Genomic DNA, 11,709 nt, shown 5'->3' on the forward strand with positions numbered 1-11,709 from the left:
AACTTTATAGATTTTAAATGCATTAAATGCCTCATCCTTCTTCTTAAGTAAATACACATAAGTATACCTAGAGCAATCATCTATAACAGTTACGAAGTATCTATTTCATCCTCTAGTCAACATGCCATCCAATTTACATAAATCACTTGTATTAAATCTAGCAGGTTTGAACATCTATCAACACTTGGAAAATATTTCTTTACCATTTTAGATTTAACAAAGAATTCAAATTTATCATGCACATTGTAACGTCTCAAATTTCCTAATAAGACTTAGGACCTTGATTAGAGGGTGAGGATGACAATATATGGAAATTATAAGTGTATATAATATATATGCATGTAAGTATGTGATATATATGAGTTATATGATAATATGACTAGATATGCATATTTATGTGTATTAAATATGCATGTGGGTATGTTTCTTATTAGAAGGGAAATTTTCGTAATTTGGCCTGTTATGGGTATATTAGGAATATATGTGCATACATGTATATGTATGAGACCACATTAATATGTGGATATATTTGGGTTACTCGGCACGAGATGATCCTAGGGAGCAAGTTAGCAGGAAAGTCACAGTGGGACCTAATACCTGACTTGGGGTGAGTCAAAGGGTATTTTGGGTATCTAGTATATTACTGGGTTATCGGGTAACGATAATGAATATTCGATGATATATTCTGTATTAGTGAGATTAGGAGGGAATTTCGGAAGTTTTGACCATTTTGCTCTCGGGAATGTTTTTGGTACCCCGACCCTCTGGAGTTGCTTTAAGGTTACTTAGCGCCCAAGTAAACCTCACAAACACTCAAACAGAAGAAGAAGAAAAACGCGTTCTCCTTCTCTTTCTCTCGCTCTCTCTCTCTCTCTCTCTCTCTCTCGTCTTCTCTCTCTCTCTCTCTCTCTCTCTCTCTCTCTCTCTCTCTCTCCCTCAAATTCCTTGGGAATTCTTGCAGTTTAAGGAGAATCGAGACTAGCTTAGGCTCGGGATTGCTAGAGGAAAAGCTTAGCATAATTTTGGGCAGCAGAGGTAACGATTTCTAGCCTTAACTCCCTATATTTTCGCTGGTTTTAGTTAAGTTGCATAGTTTTGAAAACTCAATTCTGAGTTGGAGATTTGGTGAGGTTTTAGCCAAGTTTTGGCTTGGGTTTTGTGGGTATTGATGTGCTGAGTTGTTTGGGAACTTTATTTTTTGGATTTAGCTATGTTGGGTAGGTTTTTGGTGAGTTTTATCTTGAAGAAACGAAGGGGAAAACTGTGTCTTCATGGCGAGCTGCGGCCATGTTCTTGGGGCGCCGCGACTCTCATGGGCGTTGGGAGAAGCAGGTGCTGAAATCCCATTTGAGTCGCGACACTTGTAGGGGCGCGCCGCGGTGCGTGTGGTTCAGAGGAGAGCCCTTGGGCTCTTTAACTTGAGGCGGGTCGCGGATCTTTTACCTTGGGTTGCGGCGCTTGAAGGGCTTTTGAGCCCCAGGAAGGGTTTTAAGTGTGAGAACTCAAACCTAAGGGCTCGGGATCGATTATACTATCCGATTTAGTAGAATTCGACGTCTCGGAGGCTAGGACTCGGTCCTGAAGCCTTTATTCGCTCATTTTTAACGAGATTCTCTATTATGGTTGTGTCTAGGTTATCGCTAGGGGCTTAGAACTGGGATCGGGCTCGAGGGTCGTTCTTAATATACATTGCACTCAGACCTAAGGTAAGAAAATTACACCCAGTACGTGTTAGATGTGATTATCTGCATGGTTAGGGGTCGGCCCCGTTAAGGAACATGGTCATTACTGTGTTTGTATCTAATTGGCTGAGATGTATGATTAATATGCATGCATACTTGTATTATCTGAAGTATGTTTATTAATAACTGGTTATCTATTTATCTGATTGTTTAATGTGATTATGAATAGGGCTTGGACCCCTGAGAATGAACATGACTATGATTATGTCTATGATTAATTGATTAAGCATGTGTGAATGCTCTGTTTTGGAATAATTGTCAAAAGATGTAGGCTTGTTTGCATTATCTGATTGAAAAGTCTTGGCTCATAAGTCAAGGGCAGCAATAGTGCGCTGAGCGCTGGTTGATATTGTTAGGCCTAATCAGGAGCACATTATACACTTGTCTGGCCCAGTGGTCGAAGAAAATTAAAGCGCCAGGTACGTTGGGCCAGCTCTAAGGCTGATTATACAGAGGATAGGGCACGGGTCCTCGGGGTGACTCATTAGTCCAATATCCTGAGGCGCTGGGCCCCAATATGACTTATTAATCATTTATTTAGAACAACGGGCCCCGTTATGGCATGGTAGTCATTTATTTGTAATTGTATGCATGCATGAGTAGATTATTACTGCTGGGCATGCTAGATATATATATAGAATCTATATTTACTATTCATGCATATTGTTAAGTTTTCTTGTTGAGCATCAGCTCACGGGTGCTATGTGGTGCAAGTAAAGGGAAAATGAAGCTGGACCAACCATAAGTTGAAGAGCTTCAGTGGCAACGTGTACCAAGTTGGCATGTTTTCAAATATTATAAAAATGACACTAATATATACAAAAATTACTTTTTGTAATCATTCATGATTTGGAATGAAAACTAGGAATCAATTATTGGAATATATATTAATTTTATAAAAAAAATCACTATCTATACAACAAGTCACCAACAAGTTGCCCATCTATTTGGAAACTCTCTAACCAACTCTTTTTTGCACTATCCTCCTAATTCAATAACATGTGTATTTCTTTCAAACAATTTCTATTTTTAAAAAAATAAACAATTATGATTTTAATTTTTATGACAATTATGACACTATGGTCACACTATTTATTTCACTCTTTAATTTATTTGAGAAAATGAAGATTTAAAGTTATTTTTTTTCTGATATATTCTTTTGTCTTTCTCGGTTTATAGAATAATATAACATTCATATTGAGTATGTTTTTTATGTCATCAAAATTAAACTTTTAGACATATAAATTAAATCTTTTTTTTTTTGTTAAATTAGTAAAGGAGTTAATTCAAATATTGTTAGTTTCAGTGAATTTAATTTTGATTATAATAATAATAAGATTCTATTATATAAAAAAACAAATTATATGGGATCTTAATTTTAAATGATTTATCATTGAAAAACGTGTATATTTAAAAGAAAAGAAAAATGATGCAACTTAACACTATTTTGCCTACTTATTAATGGCGTAGATATGACATAGAAAAAGAATAAAGAAAAAAAACTCAAGAAAAGAGAAAGGGTTGAATCTTCTTACGAGTGCAATGTCATATATTATATAATCATATATGTTTATTTCGAAACAAACATTTTTTTTATATAAATATCAAAAATTGATTAAATTGTTTGATACATGCTATTAAATTTAATGAATTGCTTGATGTAGTTATTAAAATTAAAACACAGTTAATCGTACTTCTTAGTTTTTTTTTTTTTTTTTGCCAAGAAATATGAAATTGTATTAAACTAGCAAATCGTTCAACAATACACAATTCATATCAGGAGGGATAGCACTCCCAAAAACAATACGATCAGAAATAGCTACAGCATTTGCAGATCGTTTTACAAATTTGATGGATACTTCATGACAGATGAGATCAAGCAACAACTGTCTGCATTCCTGAACAATTTTGCCGAAATAGGAAAGGAATACAGTGGAGCTTCGAATAGCTTGTATTGACACCAAGGAGTCTGATTCCACTTCCACATTGTGCCAATCTTTGGTTTTTATCCAGCTAAGGGCTTCTCTTATCCCTAATGCTTCGGAAAAAACAGGTTCAACTAAACCCCCAACACAGCTTGCTTTGGCTTCCAAAAGACTCCCTTCATGGTTACGAGCAACAACCGCAAAAGAGAATCAGTCTGGACCAACAAATAGAGCCGCATCTGTATTTATTTTAATCTTACCTGGGCTAGGAGGCTGCCAATTTGCTGCACCGTCTGAAATTTGAGCAAATCCAAGCGAAAGATCAAAAGAGCGATCTTGGGCGTTCTTCCATTGCTCCAAGGTAATACGGGCAAGAGTCACGATTTCAGAAGCCTCGGCTCCTTTTTGATTCCAGATGAGCTCATTTCGTGATTTCCATAACGCCCAACAAAGCATGGGTATGTGCAATAGATTATCGGCATGGATAGAATCTAGGAGCTTAGCAAATCGGTCGGCGAACACACCTAGGTCATCGGGGTCAATTTGGACTCCAAGAAGATTCCAGCAAACTTGAGAGAATGAGCAAGAGAATAGGACATGGGAGGTCGACTCACGGCATGAATTACAGAAGGGGCAAAGATCATTCACTGAGATACCTTTTAATTGAAGATTACATTTAGTGGGGAGGCAATTAGTGGAGGCCTGCCATAAAAAGGATTTGACTTTAGGAGGGATACTCAACTTCCACAATCTCTTCCAGTAAACCGAAACTTCCTCTGCCACCTCTGTTATCTCCCTCTTTTGAATCAATGAATGAGCACTTTTCACTGTATAATGCCCAAGCCTATCCATTTTCTAGTACCATGTATCAATTTCATCAGCCTGTATTGGGATATTCCTGATTATACTAACATCTCTATCAATAAATAGATCTTGGAGTAAGTCTTCATCCCATTCATGTTGGTCAACCGTCATTAACTGGGCAACTTTTTTGTTGACTAACACACTAGAGTTAGTATGGACATAGGGGTCCGGACTAGGGAGCCAACCGCAAACGTTTACTGATTTTCCATCGTACTTCTTAGTTTAGTTTTAATAACATGCCCAAAAAATTACTTATATTAAATATTATGTTATTACTTAGATTAAAACAAAAATATATATTTTTAAAAAATGCACCTTAAACTTTATTTCTCCATAAATTAAAAAAAATGAAATGAGTAGTTTGATGATAATGGCATAGTTGTAATAATGATAAAAATTATAAATAATTATTTTGTAAAAATAGACATTGTTTAGAAGAATACACATGTCATTCAATTAGAAGAGAGAGTGCAAAAGATCCTCTTATTTAAAAAGTAAATTAATAATTATATTAATTTCTTTTGTTCAAATACATAAGGGTCATAAACAAATCACTACTATAGAATGAAGGCATATTTATGGTGAAAATACTTAAGTTTTACAAATTATGACACTTAAATATCTAATTTTTTTTTGTGGCTAAAATATCTCCCGTCATACTTTCTTGGCACCCGTAGGTACCTAGCCGTTAAGTGCCCGGTATGCGCCTACGTGGCAGCTTCTCACGTAGAAATGGATTAGTAGAAAAATTAACACAAAAAATTAGTACAAAGTAGTGGAAATGGATTTGTGATTTTTTGGTTTTTTTTAGAACTTAATAGTAGAATAAATCAAGTAAATATAAGATGCAATCAAATGGTGAGAGTAGTAGAAGGGTATCAAGAGTCACCTATATGCATTGTTCATTCATTTGGCATTTTTAATTCACAAAATTTACTCAAATAAGCAGATGAGAACTTAACATCTTATTTGGAGAAATTACCAATAGAGCACATATATATTTCTTTTTAAAATATTATTTGAGTAATAAAATTTCTTACCTTTGAAGCACAATATCAATGTTATGTAAGCCTAAAAATGACCCAATACATATAGGCAATACTGCAATATAGTTATCAATATTATTTTTACTAATTAAAAATATATAAAGAGAGCTTGACTAATTCCATATATATATATACAAATTTAGTAAAATTAGATAGAGATAGTGATATGGGAAGATGAAGAAAATACCATATATTACTCAAATATTCAAACATTTAAACCATGGTGAATCAAAAGCTACAAATAAATTCACAATGCATATAAGATCATCTCTAACCCTCCAAGGAAAGTTAGTCTATTATGCTCATCATTCTCACAATAATCTAAAGAGAAAATATGAGAAGAAAATGTGATACAAAATTTACTATAGTTTTTGCTCAATCAAAAACATTACTTCCAAATAGTTAAAATGAACTCCTATTTATAGTCTCAAAAGAGGTTAATATACAATTTAAATTAAATTTGGGTTTACAAAAGAAAACTTAAATATTAGTAATAAAATCTTATTTAGAAATCAAAATTATTATTATTAATATAAGTTTTAGTGTTATCATTACTATTACTTGTAGACTCATGCATGCAGGTGGTGTGGGAGGCTTGGAGCTGCAAATAGATTGCACACAAAAGTAGCTGCAGCAGCAGGCGCGTTATGTTGACAGGCAGGCAGCCAATCATGGAGCGCCATTTGGCTCGAGTGGCAGACAGTCTAGAGCTAGGTCAGGCGCGGGTTGGGCGGGCGAGTCGGCTGAGCTCCAGGGAGGCAGACGCATGGCAAAGGGAGACATCGCCAAGTGGTGCGCTGGGATATTGTGGGCCGCAGGAGAGAGAGAGAAAGCCCAGGCGGGCCTAGGGTCCTTTGGGTCGGTTCATCATGGGCCTTAGACCTAAAAAATACCACTTTTTCATTCTTTTCTTCAATTTTAATTCTTTTTTTTTGTGCCCAAATGTATTTTAATACCTAAAAATTAAACACGAATTAAATAAAAATTAATATTTTTAATTATAAAATATATTATAATAAATCCATGAAAATATTAATGAAAACTTAATTTATTTTAAACTTTAAAACTAATAAAATGACAATTTTGAGAACTAATCAAGAAGAAGAAGAAGAAGAAGAAGAAAAACCAAAGAGGTGGAGGTGCCTCTACGATGGGGGCGAGGGCGGGGGCGGGGGCGGGGTGGCAACTAGGGCTGTGCAGAAATTTTTACAACCCGAATAATCCGCCCAAACCAACCCGAAAAAACCGCCAAAAAACGCAACCCGAATAAACCGACCAAAATTTAAACCGCCCAATTGTTACATTGGGCGGGTTGAAAATAATTATCAACCCACCCAATTAAGAATTTATTATTTTTAATATATTCAAATAAATATATAAATTAATTAAGTTTTATTTTAATTTTTTTTACTATAAATTTAAAATATTGTTTTAAGCTTAAAAAGATAAACTTCACATTATTAGTACTAGTATTTAAAAGAAAAAAAATTACAAAAATGTAAAAAAAAAAATACCACTTTTGTTTGGGCGGGTTGACCCGACCAACTCGCCAAAAAAAAAAAATACAATTTCAGTTTGGGCGGGTTAACCCGACCAACCCGCCTAAATTATTGGACGGGTTAAAAAAAAAAATTCTTAATTGAACAAGTTACGGGTCACTTTTGTTAACCCGATTATGACATTGGACAGGTAAAAATGCCTTGTAACCCGACCAACCCGCCCAATGCTCAGCCCTAGTGGCAACACCGACGGAGGGAACCAAATAGGAGATGAGAGATGAGAGATGAGAAAAGGGGGAGAGATATCAGGAGGGCAAGAGGAGAGAGTAAGAGACAATTTTATGTAATTATATTTATGGTAATCTATTTTTTATATTTTATAAAATCATCATATTTTAAACTTTTTTTTCAAAACTTATCATATTTTGTATAATTACTTTTTTTATTTCATAAATATAGAAACTATATTTATTTTTTCCCTATAACTTCTCATTGTAAAATAAAAATGAAGTTTCGCTAAGTGTTTAAATGATACTTTTATTTTTAAACCTTTGATTGAATTTTCCTAGGGGCAATTTTAAACAAAATTTGCTCTCTTACGAGAATCGAAAAACTATAACACTCGGTGTTTGATATGAGGATTTGGTTTGGTAAGAATATCAAATCTCACCCATATTTGATAAATTTATTTTTGATGGCTTGGGATTTATATTTCTAAGTAGGTCTTGATTTTTAGGTTGATTTGAGAGTAATCTTAACACATCTCCTTAATCTAAACCCCCTTTAACTCTACTTCCACAAACCCAAATGTCACACCAAACACCTCTAATATTCAACCACAAACCAAAACCTCACACCAAACACCTCTAATATTCAAACCACATGCCTTGACAATTTAAAATATCACTCACTCGTATGCAAGACCATACATCGTGACCAAAACGAAACTATCACATCTTCCTACTATTGGGTTATTATTATGAATAAAAAATGAGAATTCTGATTTTAAAAATAGGGACAAACTAGGAGCATTTCGTGTAATATTACCCAATACAATGCCAATGAATAGTACAAAACCTAAAACACCATCCCATAGTGCTGTCCTAAATGTTTTCCATTTGAGTCTCCATTGGTGTGAAGGGAATTCTTCTGGGTCTGACAATCACCCAGTATCCCACAAAAACAGATCCACATAAAGAGAATACTGATAACAAAAGAGCAAAAACACCAGAACCAGAGCTACTTGTTCCGGTTGTTACCACAGACCTTCCTGGAGTGACATCTAAGGATATCCAATCACAGTTAATAGAAAAGTGTCCAGAACCATGCCATGCTAACCCCTCAGGGGGATACCAAAATGCAACTGACATCTTGCTCGTTTCGCCGATTGTGAACTGAGCATCCTGTGTAATGAACCGGGTAAAACTGTATCAGTTCTGACTCTAGCTGCCAAGTTTAAGTAGGCTTTTTTCTGGTTTTTCACTGAAGCCATTCTCAGCAGATATGTCCATGGAAATTATTGCACATTATTGTCAAATCAAATTAAGAATAACATTTAGTGAACATCATAAAATGCAAATGTTATATATAGACACACATATATCTGGAAAGAAAACAGAATAGAAAATTATCCAAGTTGCTAATATTTTAGATATGAAGATAAACCTGTTGTAGCCGATCCAGGGTTCTTAAAGGCCTCGAGAATTCATAGAAGTAAGTGCCTTTTTTACCATCTTTGGCATATGGACTGTCTTCCTCCACAAAACCTGTGATATGCCAAGTGATATTAGTGTCAACGAAATAAAATGGTGTTATAATACAGGAGTATGAATAAATGTGGCGCTTACATCCAGCACATTAAAATATAAACTAAAACATATAAAGTACAGAAGACATATATATGATATGGTGTCAAAGCAAAGTTTTCATAGACTGGAAAAGCAAGCTTTTGCGTAAGCCTTTTCTTATCTTTAATTAGACCAATAAACTACTGACTGTTGATGAAGGTCCATAAATAAAAAACATTGTACAGATAACACATCAAGAATACTAAAAGGACAAATATTGCAGGTTAACATTCCTTTCTTTGATTTTCAACCATATCCCATATTTTTTCAAGACTCGGACAAAACCATGCACCTGCTCAGCCTAAATTAAGCAATGTTTAGATATTGAGGAATAGTTAGAGCTTAACAATTAAACATATTAGGAAATTTATTGACTTTACCTGAGTGGACGGTGAAACTACTGTGCCACCATGCACCTTTCCAATCATTCTGGGAGCGAGAATCATTTCCTGAAAATGTAAAATAATCTGCATCATTAGAACTTATATATAAATAAAAGAAAAGAGAAAACTTCCAAAGGGAAGGAACAAAGAGTAGGAACTAATATAATGATAATCCAATGTAACTAGGGTTCTTGAAGTTTCTTCATGATGTATTGCAAGAAATAAACAGAAACCAAAAGACATTTGATGCCCTCCAAGGCAGACAAGATAAATCACTTTTAAGCTTTACATAGAGGCCCCAATTAAGGAGCCAGCAAGAATAATTTCTTAGGGATTAAATTACTAATCATTGTACATTGAAAATTCAGGAATTTCTCATCAACCAAATTTGCATATCAAAGAAGCACCAAAATATTGACCCAAAAGGAAAGTTGGCTGTTTTAGTTCTAACTTCTAATCATATGGAATGGGACTTTCTGTGATTAGTTCTTTATAGATATGTAATACACATCACAACATTGATCCGTGAAATCTTTCATGGTAACGCTGCCTTAATGACTTTCTCATGGTTGAAATTGCTTTCTTTTATTGTTTCAATTTTTATAAAACATAAGCCCCTTTATTAGCAGCAAGCAACAGGGTTTTTCTTAAAGGCAAAGGGAAAAATAGCATAGACTGATAGTTCAGATACCTGAAGGACCCATTCCATCTATGTATCTACAGTGTGGATTCCAAGCATAGAGATCAACCAAATGACCAAATCTGCTCAAAGAAGGGGAAACAAATAAGATTAATTAAATAAAATATCAATATCGAAATCCATTGGCCAAATGTGTGTTGCTGTGTGAATATTCTGAAAGATGGGATTCTAGTGCATCACCTATCACCACCATTCCCTTCTCCATTATCTAATGGATTGCTGCCATAGAGCCTTCCCGGAATGGCATTTCCAACTGAGAAGTGCATAATGTCAACTTCATGGCCCTTACAAGTCTTGCTTGTGCAAGAGCTAACTCCTTCCTTACACCCACCCATCTAACACAAAGAAAACCATTTTGGGTTTAAATTTCAAAGATAAAGACAAGGAAGAGAAACAGTTATTCTATTATAAAATTAGTCCACAGTAGCTAGTAAGTAACTTACATTATGATACGAAGCCTCCTCGCCAATTTGAAACATCAGAGCAACAGATGGACATTTTTTGTTTTCACTTCACCACATAAAAACATACCCAAGTAAGGATGCTTTACACGTGAGAGTCACACTCAAGAAGACATGGAAGTGATTGGATATCCAATAAAAAATAAGGGTCTTCTCTTAATCTCCTATACACACCCATTAAGGACTTCAAAAAGGATAGTATGATCTTTAAGCCAACACACAATAATTGATACTAAAAGCTTGGAACAAATAACCTGTAGCTCAAATGGTTAGACAAGTAATTAATAGGGTGAGGAAAAAAATTATGACATACACTCACTTAACTTTAAAACACTAACTCTTTTTATCCTTGAAAAAATCTCAAAAGAAAGAGAGAGACTTATAGATCAACTCAATCATGAATACAATAAAGATATGCAAGTTTCCCAATTAAAACTTAAAGAGAGAAAAGGAAAGAAAGAAAGTATTTTCCAAGAAAATTAGATCATACCCTTTGGAGTAAACATAGTCTCCATCAACTTGTAGCATAAAGTACATATCATGACCATCATGTAAAGCCTGTCATATCATATAAAGCCAAGCCAAGATTATACTTCCAGTCCACCATTTCTGGTTTCAAAATACAAAATTAAGCAAAGAAATTAAAGTACCTTAACGGTCATTTTTCCATCTTTGTACTCGTGTTCAGCATCTGGGTCGAGAGCAGGGAGGAGAGAGAACTCAAATCCATCAATGTCTTTCCAATCGTCAGTGTGACCGTCGAGGGTGATGAAGCCGGGTCTGAACTCGGCAACGAGTTGGGTTTCCGAGTTGTCCGAGTCGCAGCTCCACTCACCCGATTCTTCGTGCGAGTGAACCCGTCCGATCCACAAGGAGCCCAGTAATGAAATTATTAACAGGACTCGAAGCATTGTAGAAGATGAAATGAATTATTGACTTTGGATATTTGGTTTCTTTTTTTTTATTAATCGAAATAAAATGAATATATCGTAAACTCGAGGAAGTTTCGATGCTAAATTTGAATAGATTTGTTACTAATTTTTTTGTTTTTTTTGACCAACTTACTAAAGTTAAATTAAACATTACAAAATACTAAATGCAAATCCCATTTCTAGCTATAAATTATATATTAAAAGTAATAAGTGATATATATAAAGGGCAATTCAACAATCACTCGGTTGGATTTGAAGATTTTAGTCCTTTATCAAATCTAAGCCGCCCGATTATTGATGGACAGTAAGA

General features: G+C 34.7%; 2 protein-coding genes across 2 annotated transcripts; both read right to left on the reverse strand.

Moving 5' to 3' along the window:
- Positions 1–3,481: 3,481 nt before the first annotated feature.
- Positions 3,482–4,519, reverse strand: LOC133805803 (uncharacterized). Its single transcript, XM_062243980.1, has 2 exons — positions 3,928–4,519; positions 3,482–3,843 (listed from the first exon to the last, which is right to left on the reverse strand). The coding sequence occupies exons 1-2, from the start codon at positions 4,517–4,519 to the stop codon at positions 3,482–3,484; spliced, it is 954 nt and encodes a 317-aa protein (XP_062099964.1).
- Positions 4,520–8,009: 3,490 nt separating this feature from the next.
- Positions 8,010–11,438, reverse strand: LOC133790223 (uncharacterized). The gene is made up of 8 exons (XM_062227766.1): positions 11,118–11,438; positions 10,958–11,025; positions 10,450–10,516; positions 10,187–10,341; positions 9,998–10,068; positions 9,304–9,372; positions 8,742–8,842; positions 8,010–8,479 (listed from the first exon to the last, which is right to left on the reverse strand). Exons 1-8 carry the CDS (start codon positions 11,376–11,378, stop codon positions 8,180–8,182), a joined length of 1,092 nt encoding a protein of 363 aa, XP_062083750.1. The 5' UTR covers positions 11,379–11,438; the 3' UTR covers positions 8,010–8,179.
- Positions 11,439–11,709: the final 271 nt, after the last annotated feature.

This window comes from Humulus lupulus, chromosome 1, assembly GCF_963169125.1.
Source record: "Humulus lupulus chromosome 1, drHumLupu1.1, whole genome shotgun sequence".
Lineage (NCBI taxonomy): Eukaryota > Viridiplantae > Streptophyta > Magnoliopsida > Rosales > Cannabaceae > Humulus > Humulus lupulus.

What these genes read in the sequence shown, in the direction of transcription:
- LOC133790223 (XM_062227766.1), bottom strand. Translation starts at nt 11,378, where the DNA reads ATGCTTCGAGTCCTGTTAATAATTTCATTACTGGGCTCCTTGTGGATC. An exon ending in ATGGAAAAATGACCGTTAAG is followed by an intron (nt 11,026 to 11,117) that starts GTACTTTAATTT and finishes ATGATATGACAG; the next exon opens with GCTTTACATGATGGTCATGA. An exon ending in AGATGGAATGGGTCCTTCAG is followed by an intron (nt 9,373 to 9,997) that starts GTATCTGAACTA and finishes TTACATTTTCAG; the next exon opens with GAAATGATTCTCGCTCCCAG.
- LOC133805803 (XM_062243980.1), bottom strand. Translation starts at nt 4,519, where the DNA reads ATGGATAGGCTTGGGCATTATACAGTGAAAAGTGCTCATTCATTGATT. An exon ending in TTGGCAGCCTCCTAGCCCAG is followed by an intron (nt 3,844 to 3,927) that starts GTAAGATTAAAA and finishes GTAACCATGAAG; the next exon opens with GGAGTCTTTTGGAAGCCAAA.